General features: G+C 43.3%; 1 protein-coding gene across 9 annotated transcripts in view; it reads left to right on the top strand.

Annotated features, from left to right (window-relative positions):
• RASAL2 (RAS protein activator like 2) overlaps positions 1-26,946 on the top strand; it is a 174,704-nt gene that overhangs the window by 76,021 nt on the left and 71,737 nt on the right. For 7 of the 9 annotated variants that reach the window (XM_084526877.1, XM_084526875.1, XM_084526874.1 and 4 more), the window contains exon 3: positions 7,340-7,463. In XM_084526877.1, coding sequence (XP_084383003.1) covers positions 7,340-7,463 — 124 coding nt within the window. Of the gene's footprint in view, positions 1-7,339; positions 7,464-22,118; positions 22,406-23,755; positions 24,138-26,946 lie in introns of those variants that run through there. The other 2 variants (XM_084526871.1, XM_084526878.1) reach the window with 2 other exon arrangements.

The raw sequence follows: 26,946 nt of genomic DNA, 5'->3' as shown, positions 1-26,946 counted from the left end.
TCATTCTTTTTCTAGTCTGGCAGGAATGTCACCTAGGGAATTAAAGTATAACCTGAAGAAACTTAAGGACATGAGAATTAATCCTAAAGCTGTACTGTACCAGCACAGCTGGGCTAAAAGGATGCATCTCATTAAAGAAATGTAATTGGGAAAAAAAAACACTGGCTCATATCAGTAATAATTATCTGAAGGTGGTAACCATGCTCGTATGGCTTGTTAATTTCTCTTACCGCATACAGTTAAAAACATTTCGCCAGGAGTCAGATAAGCCTCTTGCTTAGATCCTGAGGAGTAAATATGAGGAGTCTAATGCATCACTGATGTAAAGTCCTCATATATGACATTTAAATACACTCTGGTTTTGCCTGTTTTCTGCCAGAAGGTGGAGGAATTCATTGCTGGGCGTGCACAGCATGGGCTTTAAGTATAGTAAAGGAAATCTTTGTGCTGTGCTCTCAAAGGAGTGCTGCCAGCACTATCACGATGAGAAATAACTTGTTTTGGAAAATGCTGCATGCAGATGAACCAGGCAGACATGCTCTGGTGCAGGTGTGGCTCCACATGCTGATAATGGGATTTGCTTCAGAAGCTAGTAGCTGGAGTCGTATTTGCCATTCTGATTTTCAAGTAATTGGGCTTGCTGTAAGTGAAAGGAAAAAGGGAACTCCTTGCAGAGTCATAAGTACTTTATAGGAAAATACTTTGCAGAGTCATAAGTACTTTATAGGAACATAAAAGGTTGTTTTAATCTACTTCTGCGTCTGTACGCATGGCAGCATAGTTACAATCTCCTAAAGAAACACAAAAGAAACGCAGAACAGATGCACTGGTAGAACTGCTCGGCAAGAGACGCTGAGCTGATGCTTCGGATTTGCTCCTCTGATGTCCCCAAAACAGAAGCGTCCCTTGTAGCTTTCATGGGAAAGGGAAGGGGAGGCAACCTGGTGCGAGTCATTCAGAGGTGAAAGGCTCCATGAAATGTGATCTCCAGGTAGCAGCAAACAAAGGCCTAAGGCAGCGCTGGGGGAGATGCTCGAGGAGCGTAATGATGGAAAGGTATGTAGGAGGAGAACAGGTATGTAGGAGGAGAATGGAAAAGGGCCCTGGTGGGACCACAGGCACCTGCATCCTAAACAAAGGACAGAGTTAAATGCGTAAGGAAAAGGAAGATTATTAAAAGAGGAAAACAGAAAATTATGTCTAGAGTAAAATTATTGGAAAGGTGACCCTGGAGGAAGTCTTTTTAACCTGAAGTGAGGTGAGATGGGCAACAGGAAGCCGAAGAGGGAGAGGTTCCTGCTCTGAATGTGAAAATTGCCAATGGAGTCGGTAGGTCGGATTTTCTTTGCACTGTTGATGAGGATCTGAGGAAGAATGTGAGGCACGGAATGATATGCATCATTAAGGGGTGGGTGTGAGGGAAGGAGGAAGAGATGCTAACAGCAGAGCGCCCTTTCAGCCGACAGGGAGCGCCTGCATCATCTAAAGGCTGGTGTAATTTGAACACTGCAAGTCTGATGCACCTCGTTTTATTTTCTATGCATCTGCATTGTTACTTCACAGAGCAAAAATCCAAGAAGCTTAGACCGTGTGAAGTTGAAAAGGAACAGAAGTGTTTGATGTATATGATCTTTGTAGAATTATTATGCAAGTATGAATGTCAAAGCCCAAAAGTAGGAAAACATACAAAATGCAAACAGGTAAATGAAAGGTGTCTCGGTTGTTTCAGGTAAATACTAGCATGGGTTTCTTTCAGTTAAAATACTGCATTATGAATCACACAGTTTTATTTTAAGATGAAGGGAACAGAACAGAAGGAAGCCAAGTAGTAAGGAAACTTTTTTCTTCTAACACCCTCCCTCTCCCTCTCTGTACAGCTTTATTTACAGGGCAGTTTGGATGGACTGTGTGCAGACAGATTTTGCACTGTGCAAGCCCAACTGTAGGTTGGAATTCAGAGAAATTTCAAGGTACAACGTGATCCAAAAATATCTGTAATTGCTTAGACAAAAATAGCCTGAGAGTATCAACTTGTGCAGCGTAGATAAATACTAATTTCTTGACACCTTGTCATACAATGAAAATAGGTGAGACTGGAACGTGGAGATTATTAATAAAGGGAAGAGATGGAGGCCCAAAAATTAAGTAGAAAGAAAATGAACCCCTGTAGTGACATGAGGGACGACTTGGCACATAAGGAGTCTCGAGTGACAGGAGCAGTGCAATTACTAGAACATCTCATGGTGTGGCAATATCTAGCAACACCTTCTAAGACCAGGAGAACAGGTCTGGGCTGATTCACTTACAAATCAGCTTTTTTTTTGCTTTTTTTTTTTTTTTTTTCCTATGAGGAAATTTCTCACTGTCAGGAAGGTGTCAATGTTTTCATCGCTGCTGAAACGTGTTCCATAGGGAAGAGCGGTGAGGACATACTTTCAAAGAGGACATAGGAAAACGTGGCTGCAAAAAACAGCAGCATTTAAACAGGAAAAGGGAATGAGTCAGTGGCTCTGATCAGTGGTTTCAGATAGATAATCCATTGCACAGCACTTTCACGAGGGATGTGACAAATGGCTGCATCTGGTTTGGGGCTGCCTTTTAGTTAGTCATTGTCTGTAACTTGGCTGCTGTCCTGCAGAATCTTTTAATTTTGTGTTCAGCTGCAAACGGAGATGAAAATCACTTTTCGCTGTGTTAGACTCTTATTTTCCTTCCCACACTTCCCTCATTTTTCTATCGGATCGAGAGGCATTTTTAATCGAGGGCAAAGTAGAGCTAAGATCTGCAGTCACCATTCTCCATGACAAGGTTGGCTCCTTACTGGTGCTGGTGGCAGAGGCCAGCAGCGGGACATCTCCGGTGGGTTTTCTGCACTTGTCCATCTCCTGCGACTGACACCGGTCGTGGAGTGACAGCGATGCTCCCGAGAGCTCGTAGCAAGAGCAGACAGTGGTGAGTGGTGCCCCAGGGGAGGTTTCCAGAAGCGCCCCATGCCATCCGCAAAACTCGTCACATTGGCATTTACAGCACGTCTGGCTGGCGTGTAAGTGCGAGTTTGTCAAAGCTGAACTCAGTCATAAGAAAAGATTTGCTTCAATTCCCAAATGAGTTTAATTGTTTGTTTTCCAAAGTCCCCAAGGAAGGTAAGAATTGAAGTGAAGAGCTTTCCATTATCTGTTTGTTGATGCGATTCCCAACTTATTGATTATCATTTCAGAAGAGGCTGCAAGTTCTCAAGCGTTTGTGGTTTTTTGTCATGAATCAGTCTTTCCAGTCTGAAAAAATCTATCTGCAATGAAGAAACTTTTTTCTGCCTACTTATTTTTTTTAAAGAGACCGGTTTACTCTGCCTTTAAGTGGCATTAAATGCTCGTGGAGATGTTACTCAGTTTCTTCTGAAATCTCTTCATCATCAAGCTCAAGATCCCAAATACAGCGTTTATACTTAAAAAGCACGTTCAGTGGCAGGTCAGCTGTGATGCTGTTCAAGAGGTGAGAATCCGAGCTGTGAACCTGCCCTCATTAAAATTTGAAAATCCGAAGAACCAAAGAAACATGGCCAGTGATCAAAATTGTGAAGATTGTCCAAATTGGCAACAGATCAGCTCAGGGCTGGGCAACTCCCAGGTCGGTGAAGTCTTGGCAGGCCAAAGAACAAAAACCCAAGGTAACAAAGCTGTACAGAGAAAATAGGTGGGAGCCTAAATTGCAGTTCAGTCCTGTCTTTGCAATACTTTGTTGTCCTCTGCTCCACGGATGAGATGCCTGCTGGGGAGGCAGGGGCTGGAGGAGGGCGGGCAGATGCTGATGTATCACTGTTTGCACAGCGTCTGGTTGTGCACTTGCCTTTGAGTGCCACCCGATCTGTGAATCCCTTTGACCTACCCCGGGGTGGTTTATTTACAGGCTTAGAAACGCACCCAGTCCGCAGAGGTGCAGCACTGCTGGCCAGGCTCGCTCTCCACATTTGTGGAGCTGGATTTTTCAGAGCTGGCTGGTCTTGCACTGAGCAACGAACAGCAGCAAGGCAGGCTTGGGATTACGTGTTTTTATGGTCAGTGCAGGCTGAGACTATGTTTTTGGAGGTGTGTTATTTTAAATAACATTGCAGCGTTAAGTCAGACTTAAGTTTTGTGGCTCCTTTGCTACTTTAATCTCACCGATGGAATCGTGGGCTGTTTGTACGTGTTCAGGCGTAGATTGAGCCATGTGGCACGAAAGTGTTGTTCTTCCTCGTGCAGTTTACACAATTCTTCAATCAAATACACAGTAGTAGGTGTTTCTCAAGCCCTTGTGAACACACCAACAAATGCAATCTTTTGCTGTGTCGCACCAGGTGAACGTTGCTACACCAACGAACCTACTTTAGGGTGCAGCCCAACTGCATTTTCCCAGTCTGGGCAAATGGTAAGTACAAAAGGCAGCGTGACTCAGAGCTAGGACCGGAGCCCTCGGACACTCTTCCTGCTAATGGCTAAGTCCTCTTTGAAGATAAATCCTATCTCTGGTATGCAGAAGTAGGTTTGTTTTTGACACCGGCTGCCTGTTTGCTTTTCCCAAGGGCACAAAGGACAGCACAGCCCCAGCCACCATCCTCCTCCTCGCCCGAGCAGCAAAAAACTGCCTTTGTAGTGTCCTGGCTGTTGTCACCGTCCCTATACACACTGTAGCACCGTGGCACTAGCAGCTTTTTCTTGTCTTTGGATTAAAAGAATGCTTCTGTCCTGTGTCAGCAAGGTCCCAGAGGTACTGAAGTGCCTGCTCGTAGTCGTTCCGGAGATATGGCTTGCAGCATCCCCCAAAAAAGTGCTCTGGAGGAAATCGGGAGAGACAGACCAGGCAGTCAGCAGAACAGCATGTAGAAGGGAATAAGACTAAGTGGCGTCTCCAGATGAAAACTGAAAATCTAATCTGTGATCTTGATTGAATGAGTGTAGCATAAACTAACTAAATTAGTCTCTGCTTAACTTCCTAATGGGCTTCACCCGGCTATCATTCAGCAAAGGACCTGCTGTAAAAATCTACCGGTGAAGAAAGTAGCCTTCACAGAGTAACCACCAGGGATTTGGGAAACTTGTTTTAAAAAATGAGCACTGCTGGAAGGAGACAAATAGACTGGCATAGTAACAAATAGCATTAAAAATGACCTTATGAGAATGCTAAGTGCTTGAAAGTCAGGAAATGCCAGAAGTAGTTTGTGAGAGCCAGTGTAGTGCAGCCTGTTTCTAAAATAGTACAGTATCGTATACATCTTCTGCAACCTTCTGTACAAATGAATAATATCTTTTTGTTTGCTATTAATACTCTGTTTTCAGAGATGCTTGGAGATATGAAAGGATAAGCAGCGCAGGAAATATGACAGGGGCTTCTATTCCTCAGGCTGCAAGTTGTGTTTTTTCCAGAGCTGTCTGAAAACAATTGCAGCATGACATGCATCACGGCTGGAACGTCAGAGCCGATGTCCTCACTAGAAGCGTGCTGGGACCGAGGGGTTGTGCCTGCCTCCGGCCCCTGGCTGCTGCACCTCTCCCTCACCCCCTGGGCTTTTTCCCGCAGGTGATGTCTGGGCTCACAGGGCAGCCCCACCAGGGTACGGGCTGTTACGGAAGGTGATAAGACCCCGGGCAGACAGCTTTAGGGTTAGACAAGTCATCTCTAAATAACAGTGCTGTGACAAATACAGATCAGGAGCACGATTAGCTGTGTTGTTAGGAGAAGTGCAGTCATCCAGTTAGCCAGAGCAGAGCAACAGCAGGTCCAGTAATCCACCAGCACGGGGCTAACAGTAATTTGTGAGTGTGCAGAGACCTCCATAGCCCCGAGCATAACCACGGTGAGCAGGCAGGCCAGCAGGAAGCAGGGCATGGCTGACTGGGGGTAACTCAGAAATTCCCAGTTCCCCGCTCAGTGTCCTCTCCTGGTGCCACATTGTGGAAGCACCAGCTGGACTTGCTGTCAGCCAGCACATCTCAGCTCTGGTCCCTCTTGGGGACACCCTCTTGGGTGTCCTGGGGTACACAGAGGTGTCCTGCACAGCGCTGGCCTTGCCAGTGACCCAGCAGAGGCAAGGATGGTCACCATGGGCCAAGAGCTTTTCTGCTCCCTTCTGGAAACACCCTTTTTCCGTGTAGTCTCTGTCTTCGTTGTCCTCTCTTTCACCAACTTGGATAACCTTTGTTGTCTTTTGGACCTGCTCAGAACAATCTGTATGTTCTTCTGAAGGGTAAAGCAAAGGATAGAAGTTTTCCAGTGGCTTGTGTGGTTCATGCTGTAGCGAGCAGGCAGCTCTCTGCAGTTTTTGTCTGTCCGTGTTCCTGTATGCAAAGTGACCGCTGCTCCAATTGATCACATAAACAAAATCAGGATGCACAAAGCTGTGCGTATAAATTTGCAAAGCAGTTGGGTTCTCTTCCTTACCTCTCAAATCCCTTTTTTTACATTTTTCTGTTTGGGGTAGGAGTAGGTCAGGCTCTGTTTCTGTTTAACATGGAGGCTGCATTGCTTGGGCTCTCTTAGAGCTGTTGGTTGTTGTCTGAATGCCCTGCAGCTGTAGTGGTAGGTAGCTCAATTTCTCTCCGTTTTTGCACCATAAGCACCTCTCTAGACAGACGTCATCATCCAGGCAGGTGTTTAAAAGCAGAGGGGAAGGGGGGAGCAAACCCTGAGGGGTCAAGTGCTGCCAACATTTCAGATGAGAAACAAGATTTTTAGACATTCACTACTTTTGAAGAGAATTTGCATACAGAACTTTGTGTGCTGAGAGCTCTCTGCAGCTGGGACCCCCAGCCTTTTGCAGACCCTTCTGTGAGGTCCTGTGTTTAGGAAGACTTTGACTTAATTTTAGTAGAAGGTGCTCCCTTTCTTGATGTGGCCAATGTCACCAGCTGAATGCCCGTTCTCCGGCATGCTGCAGCTGATCGGTGAGTATGGCTGTGCAGAGACTGGAAAAATTGCTTTTGTAACCTGAGTTTCACGTGCAGCCAGCAGCCTTGGATTGGATTTCCCCATGTTTTAGTGGGCAAGACAGGGTAGCAATGGGTCCGGCACGGGGAAACAGATTTTGCAAAGCAGCACTGCCCTGTTATTCAGATGGGTTGGTTTGTTGTTACTTGATCCCTGTGCGTTGCAGGGTGCTGCACACCTGCGTGCAGTCCTGTGCGGGCTGTGCACCAGCACTGCTCAATGCTCCGGTGCTCGCCCATAAGCCCACCTCTTCTCAGGGACTGTTTGATAAGGCCAGCCACGCCGAGCTTAGCCTGAACATTATTACCAGATCAGCAGAAAGTTAACTTCTCGACGAGATGGCACGTTAACAGCTGTCGGCATCCTTTTCACGCAGGTGCCGATGGACGGGGCGCAGGAGCCGCAGGATGCTACCAAAGGGCGCTGCCTGCGCCGGACGGTGAGCGTGCCCTCCGAGGGCCAATTCCCCGAGTACCCGCCAGATGGGGCCGCCAAGCTGGGTAAGTGGAAACCTCAACCGCAGCAGATTGATTTTGATTTCTAGCCGCACGCCTTATCGCACAGCGCCGCTTCCCAGGCAGAGTCCTTGCAAAGGAGCCTGCTGAGGTCTGTCGTGCTGCAGCCTGGTGTCGGTGGAGGTCACGGAGGAGTTTGTAAATGCCTGCCTTCAAAGGGACTTAGGCAGCAGGATTTGTCCCAACGTCACTGAGATTGTTAGGGGGTGTCAGAGGAGCTGGGCTGCTGCGGCGCGTGTGGAGGTTTGTGATTGTGAGTGAAGGATTCACTGCACAGCCCCGAGGTGTGTGGCTGAGAGCTGCTGAACGCAGGTCAATAGGAATGCAACATTTACTGGTGGTTTTAAGGTGGCTCCACAGTTTGTTTTAGAACTGTTATGTTGTTATGGTTTACCTCACTTTTGAGTGTCTCTGGAATTTCCTTTGCTTCATATTTTAGTACCAAGTACTAGATAACAGGTTTTTCTCCGACATACCTCATGCCTGTTCAGGGCGCAGTTCCTAAAAGAACCATCAACTGCCTGCTGCTGCTGGCTATAATTATACACGTTGTATACACGTTGAAATCTAAGGAAAGCAAAAAGAAAGGGCAGGTACTAAAATGACAGACAAAAGCTCTCTTGAAGTGGTTTCCCAAGTCTAGTTTTGACCCCATTCTCTAGGGTTTTTCTCCCCTCTTTTTTCCACCCTCCCTGTGGCTGCATAAAAAAGTGCATATTTCCAGCTCTTGGCAGAAGCAAGGAGGAGTGAGGGGAGGCAGCAGCCATGCACGAGGGAGTTCTTTCCATTCCCACCTCATGCAGGAAACTTGCCTAGGCATAGGCTGTGAGCTACTGATAGAGTCTAGGAGCAATTCTTCTTTAATTTAGCTGTAGAATATTAATCTTGGGAGAGAGGGAGCTATGACAAAAAAACAATTATGCATCTCTGAACAGTAAAACAGCCGTGATAACATTGTTATCAGAGGTGAAGAGCAGGTGAGGTATTTTTCATTTCACAGGCTCATCTGCATTTTATGCCAAATAATGTTATTCTGTAAGTATATTGCACCCAAGTCATTTAAAGAGAAAGTTCTGTGAGGCTAAACGTAGAAAATCCCACTCTTCTAGATAGTTGATTAACAGATGCAAGGGGGTAGCACTTGTTATACTTGCCAATATCACTACTTAACTCTTCCCTATTTGGGGAGGCGGATAGGGTTGTGTTTTTTGTTTTTGTTTGACTCATGGATTAGGAGTCTGAGAAGAAAGGGGGCAGGTCAGTGATTTAGGGAGGAAAATTGCAAAATACTTGAGGATGAAAGATGTAAACATAGCTCTTACTGTATTTGTTTGTGGCATTTCAAATGCAACTCTAAACGATCATCTTGTTTTGCCATATAAACAAATATTAATTCTTTTTTTGGAAATAAAACCAGCATGAAACACATTTATGTTGTGTTAAAGGCAAAACACCTACTCCCAGGCGCAAGGCTAGTGAGATGAGTGGGGAATCACGTTGCAGCCAGTCTGCACTCAGCAATGGATGTGATTTGCAACTTTGCAAGCTAGAAAGACCTTTACAATCCAGGGGATTCAAGCGCCTTCCTTTTCTATACCATGTGCAAAAAAATGTGGGGAAGAATTTATAGACTTCAGTGAGCATCTGAATAGCTGGAAATCCAAGTGTTAGATTTTTAAAATGTGACCTTGTAACCTTCTTCATTTTTCTTAAATTGCCACGGGGAATAGATGACTGTGCTCTTTGGGTATGTGCATTGCTGTGTATTTTGCTGCAATTTTAGATCGGTGCGGTGTGCTGCTTGATGTATGTCTGACAGGAATCTTTTAAAAGTACAAGGGAAACCCATATCCGCACGGTCTTCGCCATGTGAGATCTGCAACAGGAGCAAATACAGACGTCAACGAAGTCTGTAGCTGAAGGAAAGGGGCATGCAGTGGGTGGGGAGGAAGGATGGAGCTGCAGAGAAATGGAGCAATGCCCGTACCGTGAGGAGTGATGAGAGTAAGTGGGAGGGCTGGCTGTGTGTAACCTGATTGCAGCACCCTCGGTAACGTTCCCTTGTCTTCACATCCTGGTTAGAAATGTCTCCTACCATGATTACAGAATCCCTGCTAGTGGAAGAAGGTGGGTTGATAGAGCAGTGGGAGTAGCTTTGTGTGAAAATGTTGAACCAGAGGACAAACCGGTGCAGGAAACTGCTGAGCATCTTTATGAAGAGAAACAAGTGGATGGTAGCAGCCAGGGCCTATCACCAGCAGTACAGATAACAAGGAGACTGAAATAACTTTGGAATGGGCACCAAAGCTGAAAAACAAGAGAGCTCTGCACAGCAGAGGCTGATGAAATATCTAGTAGATAAATTGCCACGCAGAGCTGATAAGAATATCGAGCTTGTCCTTGGGAAGCATGTGCATGACATGGCAATGGCAGACAGTGCATCTTAGGATGATTTGTTGAGGCTCTTTTCCAAGTAAGGTTGCACCTCTTGTGCTTTAAAAATAAAAATAAGGTGATGGAATTTCTTTTCATCTCTAGCACTAGTTACATCTTCTGTAAAACCTCAAGAGTATCGTATCAGATCAATCTTTTTTTTTTAATGGAGCAATTCGAACAGTGCATGTACTTCTGGGGCTCTGCTTAATTAACAACAGTACCCATTCTGCAAATAATTGTGGCATTCTTTATAGCACTGGGCACATATCCTTGTAGCACCATTCCTAGGAAGTGTGTGGGAGTGAAACTACCCATGTTACAGCAGAGCAGTTGAAGCAAGAGACGTGTAACTCACCAGAGGTCAACATTAAGTCAAGTGTGCTTTACTCAAGGGCTGTTGCAGTCATTCTTGCCATCTCTTTCATTTCTACCCTTGCTGCAGGGTTGGCTCAGCTGTTTGTGTGGCAGCTGCTGAACCACCATGGTTTACAGTCCTGTGTACTAAGATAGGCACCAATTTCCACATACTTCAGTACAGTAAGCTGTAATTTGTGATGGGTCAGCAGCTGCCAGAGAAGCAGCTGAGCCATCCCTTCTGTGCAGGCAGAAACCACTGCAGTCACCCCTCCATGAGAGCCAGAGGGGTGGACAAACAGATAAAGCACAAGATAGAAAGCGATTTGTTTAAATAGGGAGAACTAGTAAGATCATCTAAAAGAAAAAATAAAATACTCCAGAGGACACTCTCCATCTACTAGCTTGGGTGCTCGCCCTCTGCTTGCGGGCAGTAGAGAGACTGCTTCTAGTGCTGAAATTCTTAATTCCTGTCTGGAAGGGACATTGTATATACCGTTGTGTAATCCAGTTCTCTGTTAAATGTATGCCATGAAATTTCCTTGGTACGTAATCTCCATCACTGTAGTAATACTTACTGAGCGTGAGTAGATGCATTCTTAAATATCTCATTTACTTGCTAGGGTTTTGTCTTGGCAGCACTTTTTGTCAAAAGTGCTTCCTTTCGGGGAAGCTAAAAATGTAGCTGTAATTTATCCCTAACTCCGGTTTGACAGCCTCTTTCCTTCTTCTTTCAAGCATTACTTTCAATGGGCTAATTTTTAAATGAAGTGTGGAGGTGTGATACGGGCCTTAGAGACCAGTACCTCACTCAAGCGAGTCCTTCCGTTGTGCTTGCCAACATTTCTGGTGCAGAACCTCCTCTTCTTTAACAGGTGTATGGGTTTTTGTTAGGGAGATTGCATCCCTTGTAGAGGATCATTGTTGATAATAGCATATTGGAATTAACCATTCATACAGTAAAAGCGTGATTCAGATTTCCACCATTCATACTATTCGACAGACTAGTAACACAGTTATTGCTTCCTTTCCTAAAATAATCCTCTTCTCTCTTACTCTGCTTCCTTCTCACCACCTGCTCACGCTAAATGAGACTTGTTAAGGAGAATACATAGGGAAAGTTTTGATTCTGGCATCTGGGTGCATCTTTGTGGCATTAGTAAGAGATTTTTTGCCTGCATATGTGAAAATACCAGGAGAGATTGGGAGTGGGGAAATTGATTTTTTTTAATTGTTTTTAAATTATTAGGAAAATGTGTCATCAGGGAGAGAGTTTTTTGAGATTCTCTGATGCTAATGTTTATGCAAATGGATTGCAAAGGGCTAATGATTCAGAGGACTAATGTTGATGCAAATGGATTTTCTTTTTATATTTGGAGGCGAAGTCATCTGAGAAGAAAAGGAAGACTTCCACTTGTTGAAACGAGTTAACCCTGTGTTCTCTCAGTCACATCTCTGACTGCTTGAACATGAAGGCTCTTGAGAAAAGACTGCAAGCGCTAGCTGAAAGCAGGTCAAAGGCAAATCTTTGTTCTGTCCTCACCTTGAGTCACTAGCATTGAGAAATGTTGTTTTCTGTCCAGTCACTTGGTCTAAAAAATTGGAAAATATCATTTGTACCCTCAATGCACAATGAATGCTAGTGTGCTGGTTCTTGCCTTCATTGATCTAATTGCTGTAAACAATATTAATTTGGAGTGTAGATCAGGAGCTCTGGCATAGAGCACTGGTCTGACTGAAACTTCCCTTGGCAGTAACACTCATTTAGGCTTTTTCCACCTCCCTTCCACCATGCCAGTGAGTATGTTTTTCTCCTTGCACTGTGCGATCATTTATTTCTGCAGTTATTCTTCAAGCCACTTCACTGCACTGCCTTGTGGACAGCTGTGTCAGCACAACGGGGGAAATGGTACTGCAATAGAGACGTGCAGCCAAAGGTGAGAGGAGGCAGGGACTCCTTCAACTAGCTTTGTTGCTGACAGGTTTCTAGAACTGCACATTTTTTATTTATTTTTTTTTTCCTGGAAATACGTTCCAGTTTCTTTGCTGGTAGACATGGTAGGCAAGAGAATAGTCATGAAGACCGAGGGCAGTCTGGGTTAGCAAGCCTTATACCTTTTATGAGCTTCTGTTCAGTCAGCTCAGTATATCCAGGGTCTGCTTGTCCTTGCATAGCTCTGTGGCTCGTCTTCCACACTTCTGGGCTGGAGTCACCATCTCTTCATCAGGGAGCCAACAGGCCTTCAGTGCTGTTACAACCAATAACATGGCAACAGATCACTTGTGTGATCTCTTGTACTCGGCACAGTTGGTGTGCCAGGAATAGTGGGTCCAGTTTTGGGTCCGCCAGTAGGAGAAGGATGTTGAGAACTTGGAGGTGGTCCAGCAATTCTTAAAAATACAGGGAAGGAGACTGGGCTGCTTTCGGTGTATTTCAATGTATGCTTCATTTGGGAGGTCAGGGCAAATACCTGGGAAACTAGGCATCCTGACTTTCCTGATGTCTCAGAGATGTCTTCTATGTACAGAAATATTTTATATATATAAAAAATACAGAAATATTTACACATGTAAGGAAATTATATTGATCACACCCTTCCTAGTATACTATCACTGCTACATGTACAATTCTGAAATTTAGTGAAGAGGAAATTTTGAGCTTCAAAAATTACACTTCTTGATCCTCTGGTTTAGTTGCACAGTTGATAGATTTTATCTCAATAATCACCCCCTTTCCACTTGCTCAAGCGTATTTTTTCAGTAAAAAAATTCCACTGAACTTAGAGAAAGCTCTGATCAGGCAAAAAAGGGCAGAAGTGATGAAAATGAAGCACTAGTCTGTTTGGGTGCCAGATCCATGCTGCATAGCTATCAGGTGACCTGTAAGATGTACAGAAATCTGCCTCAGTGCTGTTTTAAAAGGTTATGTCCAGAGACTTGGAAATGGAGCGAGCAACAGAAGATCAGTTAAGTGTCTTCTAGTTCCCTTGCTGCCTGGCGTGCACCTCTTTACAGTAAATAGCTCTGCAAGCCACTGCTGAGCCCTCCTACGTGGGGATCATTGCACCAAGGAAATACACAATCCGTGCTCTTCCTTCAGGTAAAAACTTGGCAGGAGAGAACAGACATTAGCTGAAAAGATTTCCAGGGTTATTTCAGTAACTGTTGCTTCTAAGACACAAGGTTCTTTGCAACTAAAGCAATCAGAGCTGAGCCTTGCTTTCTGTATATTCCAGCTGGAACAAATACTTTCTGATGAAAGAATAAATAGACTTTGTGAACACTGCATAAGTGCAGTCCTGGTGTGCTGAGGTGTGGGATAAAGACCTGAAAAGGTTTACTGCCTGGGAGGGAAAGGGGGGAGACGGTCTGTTTTGGAAGAACAGAGATTATTTGTGACCTGGTCAATGAAAAAATCTGCAATGCACCAATCCCTACATGTTCAGTAAAGATTTACTTAAGAAGTACATGGGGTTTTGGAATAACAGATTTACTCTAACTTCTAACAAAAGTTTGTGTTGGAAAGAGGGCTTTCCCTTCACCTTCCCTAACCCAACTCTGCCTATAAAGCCTATCTGTTAGAAAGTGAGGTTGAAGAAATGCAGTTTACTAGCTTCCAGTATCTCAGGCTTACAGTTTTGTGTTGTGTCTTGATGAAAGAATTTCCCCAATAGCACTGTCTGCTTTTTCACTGTGATACTATGTGCAAAATAACCATCTCCTGCCAACTGTCTTGTATGGCTGGGATGCAGAATATGGGCTTTGGGTTTAGCTCTCAGGCTGAGGGGAAGGATGTGCGTGTTGTGTGCACACCCGCAGCACTATTCCTGGCGGGAAGATAGATTCGGCTGTGCTGACTTGTTTGCAACTCTTTGGATTTGCCTGATTTGTGCTTGCATGAACACGTTTGTAGATACACACACAAATAAACGTATGAGAGAGGTCCACATCTTCCTGTATACAGATCCAGGAGCCTAAAGGATCAGACTTATCACTGTCTGCTTTTTCATTTAAATTAGCACCCCGTGTTGCTTCTTTTTCTTTTTTTGAACTTTAAGTCATTTGTGTCAAAAATCTACCTTGCAAGGTTCCTAACAGCTGAAAGGTGACTGAGAGCAGTACAGTGAGCACCATTCTGCACTTGCATGGCTGGACACGGCTCCCTGGTGGCCGAAGAGCTGCCTGTGTTTCCCTATGCCACAGGTGGGTACCGTGCACATTTAGCCACACGGCCCTGTTGTTGCATGGCACCTCAGTCCTAGCCCAAGAGCATTGCCAGAACTCCTGTGTGAGTTTTTTTGTGAGATCTGCAGCCCTCACTTCATGGAATAGCACAAGCAAGGGTTTGCTAAAGCCTTAATCCTTCGCCTGGTTTACTTTCTGGTGTATTGGATCAATTTGCTAGTGCTGTCACTACTGGGTAAGTTTAACAGGGACTGATCTATGCTGATATCAATTGAAATTCTAAAATTTCATCCCTCTTCAGAAAACATTGTTTACCCACCATGTTATATCCCAAAATTCAAATACATGCAAACTACAAGTTGCATTTTAAAAAACCTCCTGTAAAATACAGCTGCTTTTGGGCATTGTTAAACAACCAGTGAGTGACACGAGGAAGCACACGGTATGTGGAAAGTGGCCTGCTATCTTCAGCATCCACAAAAAGAGGTTAGGAAACTTTGGGAAAAGCCCTGAAGTAATCTGAAATTTGGACTATGTACAGTGCAATTTGCCTACCTCGGAAGGATGAAGAATTTAGACAACTCTGCTTGAAATTAAAACCAACTCCAGGGAGGCTAGGTATAACAAACAGGATGCCTAGATCTCAGTGACATTCCCCCTGGGCAATTGGAGTTATTTGTATACAGAAAATTGCCAAGCTGCTGTCTTTTTCTTCTTGTCAAACCCAAGAGAAGCCAGAGGATTTTGTTTTGTTCTGAGTGCTGCTGAAACTTTATTCCCTTGGACACAGATCATCTGTGCTGAAAGCCAAGTTTTGTCATGAAGCAAGTTTTATCTGTTCAATTCTTAAACCTTTTTAGAGCAGAAATTAATAGGGGTATGAACAAATAATCTTAACTCTCTAGTATTGACACACAATCCATTAAGTTTTTTTTTTTTCTTGGAAATCCCTTATGTTCCTGCCCGCTACTTCCAGCACACACAAGAAATTGCTTTAGAAGATTTTAAAGTTTTGTTGTGTGAGCACAAAGAGCACTTTATAAATACAGCATGTTGTGCAATGTATTAATTGCTACGAAATGGTAGCTCTTGGACCATTTGGCACGTTTGTTGAGTGTGTTCTAATCAAACCTCAGTTCGTTATAAAGGAAGCTATCATTTTCCTTAGCTTTTGTAAGAAAAATATTTATGAAATTCCGTAGAGAAATCTACCTTAAGTCATGCATGAACTTACTGTGCATTGTTAAATTTTGTAGGTTCTCTTTTATAGTTGTTTGATCTTGTGGCAAAAAGTAATTACGTTTCACCCAACCATGTATACGTTCCTTTTTCCTTCAGTAACAACCAACTTAACACTTAATGGAAAATTAACCTATCTTTCTACAACCTGAATTTCCTTATCTGAAGTCTTCTCTACAGTTAATTTGAACTGTTAAAGTAATTAAAAAAAAAACACTGCTGTAATTAAATCTGGTTCAGACTTCTATTTACAGTACTAGTTGCTAATCAGTTTACTGCTTTAGCATGCGCTGATGGCAATACTTGTCAATGCAAATATTTATGTACTCGGATTGTGTGCACCTAGCTTTAAGTTTGTATGAAATTAAATATACTAAGTTCTCTCCACAGAACAGGGGGTGTGTACACTTCTATATCGCTGCTTTACCGCCCTTTTTGGTGCTGGTTCTGTCTTATCTGCCCTCCAGGAGAATCAGTTTGACTTCACACAGTGAAGCCCACTTCTGCCACTGCTGAGTGCTGTGCTCTCACGTTCGTACAGCTGCTGTTACTTGAACTACTTCTGGTATGTCTTCATGCATTGCAGTTAGGGCCTGTAGTTACAGCACACTCATGCCTTGCTTGTGACAACTATTTCATTAGGGTTGCACATTTTTCTGTCCTAGGCACAGCCTTAAGTTCCCTATCTTTCTCTGGCTATGCACACATTGTTACAAGTTCATCCATTTCTGTAGCGTTCATGTGTCTGTAATCTTCTTATAGTCCAAACTTTGAAGCAAGCAAAACACAAAATCTGTGATGCACAAGCCTGTACAAAAGATGGGGAAAATGTGGAGTTGTTATGGAGGACTACTCTAGTCATTCTTCCAGTGAACTTAAAGAAAGAGATCAGTTTTAGTAAGTGCACTAGTCAGACCAGTAAAACCATCACATTTTTACATTAATGGAGCTTAAAAAATGGAACTGCCACTTCTATTTCCCTTGCTTTTATTTCATGTGTTGTTTCTGGGGGGCCTGAACCTGTCTTTTCTCCTACCTTCCTCTCTTCCCAATGTACTCTCTTCATGTAACTCTATATCAGAGTTGCTTGTAACAAACATATATGGACAGGCAGTGTTGGTTGGTAATGTACCGTAATAATAAGTGAGCTGTCCTGTATCTTCTTTTTAGAGCACTGGAAACTGTGAATCTGTGTATTTTTATTTTGGCATTAAGGGTTGCTGTTGTGGCTTTTGGCACGTCTCCATCTGCACATCTGAGCTGCCCATGCTGAAGTGTCCCTGCAGGTATTGAAATGTGTTTGTACGTCTGCAGAAATGGTGCTGAAGAAGTTTGTATTGCTGCCCCAGAATGCAAAGTTTGGGGGGATTTTCTTCCTTATAATTAGTTCTGGGTGAAGATGGCAGAGCTTGCTAAGAAGGCTACAATGTGGCAAGAAATCCGTTGTCAGTTATATATTGGGTTTTTCCATGCAAGACCTCAAGAGATTTCTTTTCCATCAGGCAGCAATAGTACTTACTTACATAGCACTTTACATCTGCAAAATGGTCTATGAAGATGAGCTAATTAATCTGCACAATGCCTGTGGGAAGCAAGCAAGTAGAGTTTTTTAAAAAATAAATAAAAGAAGCAAATTTTATGGTGTTTCCTGTGCCATCTTGTGATGTTTACACTTCACTGGGGCAGTGACATACCTCCTGTGGGCAAACTACTTTTATAGCTGCACAAATAAAAAAGTGCATAATATATGAGGTGGCTTATGTATTAAATTAGACTTATTCAGGTGTGTGCTGCATATTTTGCTAACCTGCTAACCCTGTTGTAACTGATTGCCCTTTCATAGCACAAGGGGAGGAAAGAATTATAACTATGATTTTATCTTTAAACCAAAGATGTCTCAGCAGCACAGCAGAGAGATAATTTACTTAAAAGAAAAATAATAAAGCCACAGAGGAAAAGTGGGCTATTGAACTCCACTGGAGTTCATCATAAACTCTTCTAGCAGGCACCTCCATGTCGCAAGCAAATCCCTGATTCCCCAGAGAAGCCCTGGAGATGGAGAGGACTGTAAGTTCTAGTGGTGATTAGTGCCCATTAAGATTCAGCTCGGTGTCCAGTAAAGTGCTTTTGGCTACAAGCTAATAATTCCCGATGCACAGTCGAGACTGCTTTATCTTGTGTATTATCCAGTGATTTTTTTTCCATTTCAACTGCCAACATTTGCTTGACTAGCAACCTCTTTTTTCCAGAGTTGCATGTAGTTTTGGTGCAGGTCGGACCAGTGAGACCATTAAAAATCCAAGTCATTTAGGTTTTTCCTCACAGACAGACTTTCCCCACTGTTACGTGGTATGCTTGGGCTAAAAGAACAGCAGGAAAGTCTACAGCAGTGGTCACCAACCTTGCTGACCCCAAGGTATCAGCGCCGTGCAAATAATGAGTGCTTTGCTTTTCCAGCTACCTTTTTATTTATTTTTTTTATTACTCCTCATCTGTATGAGATGCTGGAGAGGACTTTACGTGTGCTGAACAGTGAGGATTGCTGGTCTAATTGCTGGTCTTCCTTAGGGTCTAAACCCTAAGGAAGCATCAGGTGGCTGCTCTGTCATGGCCACCATTGGGTTAGCGCTCCGGTCTCCCTTTGACCATGGTGAGGTGACCAGGGTGAGGTGTTAACAGTTCTGCCCAGGAGCAAGCAGATGGGAAGGATTGTAGGAATGTTTTTTGTTGGGTTTTAGAGACTGTGAGTTTTGGAAGAAGTGTTTTATTCCTGGCGTTGGTAAAGCAGGCTGTGGTGGGTTGAACACGGCCGGCAGCCCACCCAAACCCTTCTCCTCAGAGGGACTGTCAGAACCAGCTGCAACGAGCAGACTGGAACCAGCCGTGACTGGCCAGGACCATCCAGAAGCAGCCAGGACTGGATGGAACTGGTTGGAACCAGCTGCGACCTGCCAGAACCGGCTACGACCGGTGCAGGGCACCCCAGCCTCTCCTCACAGGGCCGGGGCCCCACTGCCTGCGCCTCACAACCGCTGCCCAATGCGTTCGCGTGGGAGGGAGCCAGGGCTCCGCGTGCTATTTCTGAACATGTGTGGGGAAAATGCGGCTTTTCCCCCTGCTGCTGCCATTTGGGATGTTTGCGGGAGGAAGGGGATCTGCACTGAAGTGTCGTTGCCATGTTGTATTACATCTCTCTCAGGCTTTTTGAAGGTAACGCGTTCGATAGGTGCGCCCAGTGACGTGAGGTGAATTCACTACTTGTTGATGATGAAGAAACTATAATCAGCACCTACTACAATAATGCACATTTATTCAGATTAGCAGGGCTCTAACATGTTAGAAAACTTAATAATGTTTCTCAATTTTTAAATTAATTTCAGTTCTTCGTGCAAATACCAATTAAGGATTGGAAACTTTGCTAAGTGCAGACAACTGTTTTTTTAAGAAAAATTGACCCATCTCTTCCCATGTTACACAGTATTTTAAAAAATCTTCTGCTGAGTGTTCCCATACATGTTTCTAATTTAAGTAGTTCAGATAGATCACAGGGAGATAGACCGTAAGGCAACATCTTGCATTTAATTGCAAATGATTTATATTAAAAGAAATTGATTTACATTTAAAAGTTAATTAAAAAAAGTCCGATTCTCAGTTATTTTCTTTTATCTCTTCTGCTCTACTGCTTCTGCTCAGTCATTGCTAATGCATTTCTTCAGCTGCAGCCTCTGGAGACAGAAGTTTTAAATGTGTGTGGTTCCCTCACTGCCTTCCCACGAGGTTTGAACAGCAGCAGCAAGCTGGCCAGGAACAAGTTAATTCCTTGAATTGCTGTTTTTCTTCAGATATTGGGTGGCAACCTCCCTTCTTCTAATTCAACAGTTTTTTTTTTTGTTGTTGTTTTGTTTTGTTTTGTTTTTGTGAGAAGTAGAAGCCTACACTTGTCAGAAGATTTGGTGATTTGAGCAAAAGTCACATGGCAATGCATGGGTAATGTTATTGCTGTCTTTTCTGATAATCTTTAACCGGTGTTGCAGTCTTCTGGAAATAACTTTTATTCTTAGGCTTCATAAATTATATTTCAAATATCTGAAACTGTGTAGATTTCTAGAATACTTCAAAGTACTTGTGCAACTTAGTGTTTTTTTTTTTCTAATAATCTTCCTAATGTGCTGTCTCTTCCTATGTCTTCAGAAGATGTATTTGCTTGAGTTGGGTAGCTCCTTCAGCATTTCAGAAATCTTTTCTTTGAGGCTGCTACAAGACATGTTAAGGTTGAGAAAAAATAAATACAAAGAATGGACCTACCCAAGTCACTAAAAGTGGCTTATTTATAAACTACTTGCCAGCGGGCAGATTATGGCCTTATTTTGGAGCTGGATCCAAAATTCAACCCTTGTGTTTGAACCTGATTTAAAAACAGGGAATTCCTGAATGATGTGAAATGAAAAAGCAAAACGTAGAAACAAAAACTGGAAATGTAATCAGAAAAACTTCTTAAAAAAAAAAAGAGTTTATTATTGTTATTGAAAAAAAAAAAAAAGAGAGAGAGAAGAAAAATGTTTACCCATAAAAGTGTTAGAACTCTTTGAAGAGATATACAGGCTAACTTCAGCATACCAGTCCTTAATTTTTCCATCTCTTCTATCATTCTGTGTGGTATAAATGAATTGTCTGATGTTGCTCCACCCTCAAGAGAGATGCTTTTCTGTGGTGCTGTGAATGTAGTTGGTAAAGTGCTCTGGAATGAAATGTTCTATATAATTACTGTAGTATTTCTTTGTTTTGTGGAGCGGGGCTGGCAAGGGAGAAGAGATGGCAATCGTTCACAAGCGGTTACTGCTTTTTTGCAGAATCTTGATCAGCTGGGATCATGAGACCGTTTTGCCCTACCGTTTCCGGTAATTGGATGTTTCTAAGCAGCAGGTCAAACTAATTTGTCTTTAGAGGGACTGTTTATTTTGTTATACTGCTGTCAGTGACAGGTTTGGGGGGTTTGGTGTTGATCTTTTTTTTTCCTTTTTTTTTTTTTTTTTTCTTCTCTCCTGATTTTGAGCTGCTGTTCTGTTCCAGCACTTTGTGCAAGATCCCTGGGTGTAGTTAAGTGATTAGCTTTAGAGGGCGAGGGAGCAATTACAGTTTTGTATTATTTATTTTGCAGTCAGTATTGTTTAAGCACACATTCAGCAAGTTTCTTTCCCAAGGCCTGTGCTGTGCTCTTCACACAGATATCTCACGTGAGCTTTGGCAGGGGGTAGGGTGACCAAAGTTGCTGTTTCTTCCAGGGGAAAGACTGTGAGGGTGTGGGAGGCTGTTTCCCAAGAGAAGTACAGAAGTTCATCTCGAGTAATGAGGTGGGTGGCATTAGAGGAAGAAAAGGGCTGAACCGGAGGAAAATACCACGTTGTAAACAAGTGGCAAAGTTGGAGAGAAACAGTTCAGATCACTCTGCCCCCTGCCTCCAGCACACCTACAACTGCAGAAGGTAGGGGCAAGTGTGCAGCCTCTTAGCTCTCTTAGGAGCAATGCTAGCCTGTTTAGCAACAGGCTCAACAACTTTGCATTCCTCCTGTGTGTGTGCTTGTCTGCTCCAGTCCCTGACTGGCAGGTGGGATCTGTTGGGAATCAAGCCGTGGACTTTTAAACTGATCCAACTTGACACACTATTTGCAGCAGGGGCATTATAATGTATGAGACATTATGATGGCAGCAGTAACCAAAATGTGCAGGTTTCTGCTTCTGTGTCTTGAAGAACAGCTTTTGCCTTTTCATTCGAAGCAATGTTATACCTAGAAGTTCAGCTCTTGGCACTTCTAAAATAAACAAGAGCTCAGGGAAAAGGCTTTCAGTATCAGACTTAACCATTTCATTTTCAAAGCCATAAATCACATTATGAATTAAAAAAAAAAAAAAAAAAGAAAAGAAAAGAAAAACAAAAAGAAAAAAAGAAAAACAAAAAACAAAGAACAGCACCATCAACAACAAAAAGGAGACGACAAAACAAAGAGAAAAAAAATCATTGTTTTCTTTTAAGTGAATCTGCAGGGTATTTTTTAGTACTGCATATTTCCTAAGCTGTTTAAAGGGCAGAAGTGGGGTTACATCTGCAAATAAAGTGGAATTTTGCCAGGCACATTCAGAGACACAGTTCCTTGTTCAGCTGACAAAACCACGTTTTCATCTTGACTGCCTTCTTGCAGCCCGGACAGTTTACGCAGTGATATCAGCCTCTTAAGTTTCCCTGCTGCTGCTTTTAGACTTTGAGTCAGCTGCTCAGAATCCCTGACTTTTCTCAGCATCGGGCGTGTTTCTGCTTAACAGGAGTCTCCTCCTGCCCACACACCCCCCTTCCACCCCACCCTGAGTGCTTGCGCTGGCGCTCAGCTCCCCCACCCTCCCTTGGGACAGGAAAAATGAAGTGTCTGCCCGTCCCGGGGAGATTATGTGGCTGTTCGCAAGGAGAGCGGCGTGCATCCCATGCGCTGGCAAGGGAGGCGAGCAACCCAAGGGCAGCTATTGTTCAACTGGAGCCAAGGAGCTGAATAGAGAGGCTTGCGCTTGACGGGCTTCAGCTCTGGCTTTTCTGCATTCCAAACTGTCTGCGGCGGGGAAAACAGCGCGGAGAGGAGCATGCAGAGGCTGCGCTGACTTTCTGGTTGGCGTGGTGGCAGGACCATGGTAGAGGCATTGGGATTACCGCAGAATGCAGTTCACAGGTGAGATCCCTCATGACATTGTCCATGCAAATAGGGGACGGTATTGCTGCAATACTCCGGGGAGGCGGGATTGGGTAGGAGGCACCTAGGTGTTTTGCTGGAAATTTAAAGTGACTAGGTATAAAGTAATGAGAAAGTTAAAGGCTTTTTTTTTTTTTTCTGAGCTTTTCCTTGCTGCACGTGAATGTACACCTTTTTCTTCATTAGTTCAGGTTTATGTACAGTGTTTTTTAAAGTCATGTTTACATGTATTTAATTTGTTCATTGGAAAAGTGAATTATTGGTACTTTTCTGCTTGCTAGCACAGAATTCAGATGTGTTTGTATTCAAACCTCATTGAGATGCAAAGATGAGAGAGAAGTTTTTGTAATGGCTTTCCAAGTTTAGCATGTAGTTTATTGCTACTTAGATCATTAGGTTTACTTTCTCGCCCTCTCGGTGAAAGCCTTGTCTTGCCTAACATAAGTCAGTATGTGTACATTTTTATATAACATTGAATTTCTGGGCTAGGCCAGGCATCATTCTTCAAGGGCACACTGTGGGAATATTTTTCACTGTTTACTTGCGGCTGGCACTGTGTGATGTTTTCAGCATGTGATATTGCCAACCTTGCTTCCTGTCCTCCAGCAAGCGATGGTAAATCAAAGCAGTTCAGGGAATACTACAGGTTGCTCATAAAAACAAGAGGATTTGTTTCCAGTACAAAGCACATTGCATTAGTAATGGAATGTACTTTTGCAGCAGCTTTTGTCTTAAGATGATAAGTAGTAGCAAGCTGGAGAGCATTTAAATTTTGTGCCTTTTGAGATCGTTGAGACATTCTTCAGTGGCTACACAAGCAGTGATTGTTACCTAAGGAAACCAGAATGGAAACTACTGAGTTAAATTTTTTCTACCTCAGAACCAGCCTTTAATAGGTACTGATTATGAAGTCTTTCTCAGTCATTTTCCTCCTCTTCTGTAGACCAGGGAGAATACTAATTTGCAAACTTGGAGAGACTGTTTTTGTTAGCCTGAACCAATGAGGTTGTTCTGCAGCTGCTTTTGAATTACATGATCAGAAAATGAAAACCTTCTGCCTTAGCCTTTTTTGGGCAAACATGTTTCTTCCCAAAACAAGCAAACTTTCAGCAAACTGATTAGTTGAACTCGTGGCAGCACAATCCCGATCCCTTCCAAGTTTCATTTAGATGATCTTGGGGTGGTTGCCAGGACGTACCCTTTAGAATTTCCCACCTTTCTGGGCGGGCTTCTTCATACAATTTACATGTTAATGCGACGCAGAATCAAAAATACAGTACTGGGGATTTCTGGAAGGCAGACGTGAGCAGCAGCTTACCTTCCTGCAAAATCTTCATCTCGTGCCTAACTTTATCTGATACTCTGTGGGTGCTCTTGCTCTTTCTGTCTCCAGAAATCTAGAGGGAGGGGAAACCTGCATAATTCTGATGAATACTTGAAGTGACTTCTGTCAGAAAGATCGGTCATGGCTATTTAAAGCTCATGGGAACAAACTGGCTTCATTTGTATATAAGCAGGAGGAAGGGGCGTTCTGGTACACCGAGGCTTGACCAGCTCATTGCTATTTTCTGATAGCTGGGAGAAAGTGTCACATCAACTCTGTAACAGGAAAGTCAGGGAATTATGTGATGTAGCAACATACAGCGTATGGACGGCGTTTGTAAATGGCTTGCTGGCATCAAGAGACGGATTCATTCTCTAGCCTGTGGAGGTACGTACCTTTTCAAAGCTTTAATTCTCCACAAAGGGAATACTTCCTTTTATCTAGATTTGTTGGCTAATTGGCATCAGACAGCACAAATGTTTTTTACAAGAGCTAATAATGGTGAGTTTTGAAACTGGGCCAATGGCAGAAGGGAGACCTAATGATCCCATTCCACTTAATTTTCTACATATTTGTGTGACTGCTATTAGTAAGGGAGAGAGAGGGAGATCTGCACAAGAACTCAGCAAGCAAATGATGCAACTACAGTCACTGCATACAGTTTCAGCAGAATTGGCTCTAAATGTTAAATGGTCAGCAGCCTTCCTATATATGTGTATACTCTGTGGATTTAATGGGGAATGGTGCTGGAATTGTCATGGTAAACCTAACTGCAAAAACTGGGTTGTGGACTTCTATAATAGCTGATTATCTGAGCAGATGATGGCATCTACAAGTAGCTATGGCAAGTGTACATAGAGTTTCCTTACACAGCTGAACAGTGCTGCTCCTTACGCAGTGGATCTATTGTTATGATACACAACATGGCATTTTTCTTCTCTTGCACCTGCAGCAAGCTCAGCAGGGATTTTAGCAGGGCAATGGCGGGACGTGGGCGCCTGCCAGAGAAGTGAGACAGCTCCGCTGATGTGTTTGCTCGCAGTAGGCCTCTGGGCAACCTTTGAGTGTCACCAGCTACAAGCATTCAAAATTGCAAGTCTGACTTAGAAGAGAGGAGAATGAAGGTTGGGTTGGTTGTGGTTGTTTTTTGTTGTTGTTGTTTTGGTTTGGTTTGGTGTGGTTTTTTTTTTTTGGTACTCATTTTCCTGTTCATTTTGATGCTTCTGGGAGTAGCCTTCAGTCAGGTTTTCAAGCTCAGTTGCACTCTAACCAGGAAGGCCAGGTCCTTTTTCTAGAATAGAGGCTGCAATTGTCTCTGTGTTTGCTTGATTCCAGGAATAATGGCTACAGGAAAAGTGCCAGATGCTGTAAAATACAGCATGATTCCCATGCCAGCTTTTACAGCATTAATTTTCTTAAAGCCATGTCCTGGTAAGTCATGAGGTCAGTCTAAAATGCCGGATATATTCTTCAGTGGAACTCGTGCCAGTGTCCAAGAAGAATCTTTTAAGGTACTGTCAGTTGGAAATTAAGCCTCTGTCCACAAGATGGAGGACTTGGTATGTCCTCACAAAAGTTACCTAGACCAGAGTTTCTTGCCTGTGCTGTGTTCCCTTCTTTCACCACTAAATTTGGTCCCTGATTTGGAAGCAGATTAAGAAAATACAAACAAACTCTGTTTACTGCCTTTCTTCTACTTATCTTTGGTGTTTGGAAAGACCTTAGGCTTTGGCAGTTGCCCTATTTTGATGCTTGCATAGAGATTAACACGGTATTCCTATAAACACAGGTGGAACCGAGTAGTAAAAGGGAGGGAGACCACGTGATTCATAGGCAGGGTAGGAAATCATATTGCTGGCCGTAACCTCTCATTTTCAGAATGCTCCTTCCCTGCTACATACCTGGTAAGTGCAAGCTGCGTGCTTTCAGGCTGCTAGAGGCTTAAAGCTTTTGGCTGTTGGCTTTCTGTCTCATGACCTGGTGTTAGAGCCGCAGGTTGTTATGAATTTGTCTGTGCCAATCAAGCAGAGTTCACCTCCCACCTGATGATGTTGGCAAAGCTGTGGTTTCTTGCCATACAAAAGGCGCAAGTGGTGACCTCAGGGTGGAGTAAAGTTCCCTATTGGCACAGCACCCTCAACCCGGCTTTGCAAGAATCGCTGGTATTTAGTTTGTTCTGAAAACAAGCAAGTTGGACTTGTTGTGGGAGTGCTACATAAAACTGATGTTGCCTTGTACTAAAGCTTGCAGGAAGAAAGGAAGCAATCTATACGCTGGTGGGATGGTGTGGCAATTCCTACATGATCTGAGCAGAAGTTTAAAAAGTTGTATGATAGGTGGGGTATCATATATTGATTGTGTTGAATTGCTTCTCAAAAGACTTTGAAACCATCTGGCATCAAACTCTTCCAGACGGGTAAGATACATTTAGCTCTCTTTCACCTGAAACCATTTATTTTTCTCAAAATTCTAGTTCTCTACCTATCTGATCATATCTCGTCATGTAACACACACACGCATCCCAACAGCAACACATACACCCAGACTCAACCCTCACTGTGTTGTTTTTTCATCTGTTCTGTTGTTGTTATAGATGTCCAAGCAATTTATAGTATTAATAGGAAAAATGGCTCCTGGATGCTTCCCTGCTGTGTTTGAAGGTATAAGCAGTAGGATATGGCCAAGGATAAGCAGTAGGTCAGAAAGTAATATACAGACCAGCATTAAGGTAGTAGTCCAACAAAACTGTCTTGATTATTTTCATCTGCTTTTCTTTTTGAATTTGGGCAAAATTCAACACTTGAAGATGCAAGTTGTGCAAAGTATTTGGCCTGCACAATGAGTAGGAAAAAGTGTTTTCATTTTCCATCCTTGACTGTTGCATTCATGGGGAAGTGCTTTGCTGTCCAAACAGCAACTCAGAGGACAGTTTAATACAAGGCGTCCTTTTCCTCAAAAAAACTCCTCCTTGTTTTCTCCTTTTGACAGTTCATTGGAAGTCAGCCTCCTGAAGTGCAAAGGACAAAGTAGGTGCCTGTGAGGATAGTAATAACTTGTCAGATCGCTCACCCTGTATAGCGTACTTGTCCCTGCCAATTACGTTACAAGCACTAGAAGTTATTTGAAAGGTACTTTTCCCATGGTATTTCAATATATTTTCTGATAAATCAGTCATATTATAGATGCTTCTCCTTAT

This window comes from Aythya ferina (genome assembly GCF_964211825.1).
Source record: "Aythya ferina genome assembly, chromosome: 8".
NCBI lineage: Eukaryota > Metazoa > Chordata > Aves > Anseriformes > Anatidae > Aythya > Aythya ferina.
This window is presented reverse-complemented; position numbering and strand designations above follow the sequence as displayed.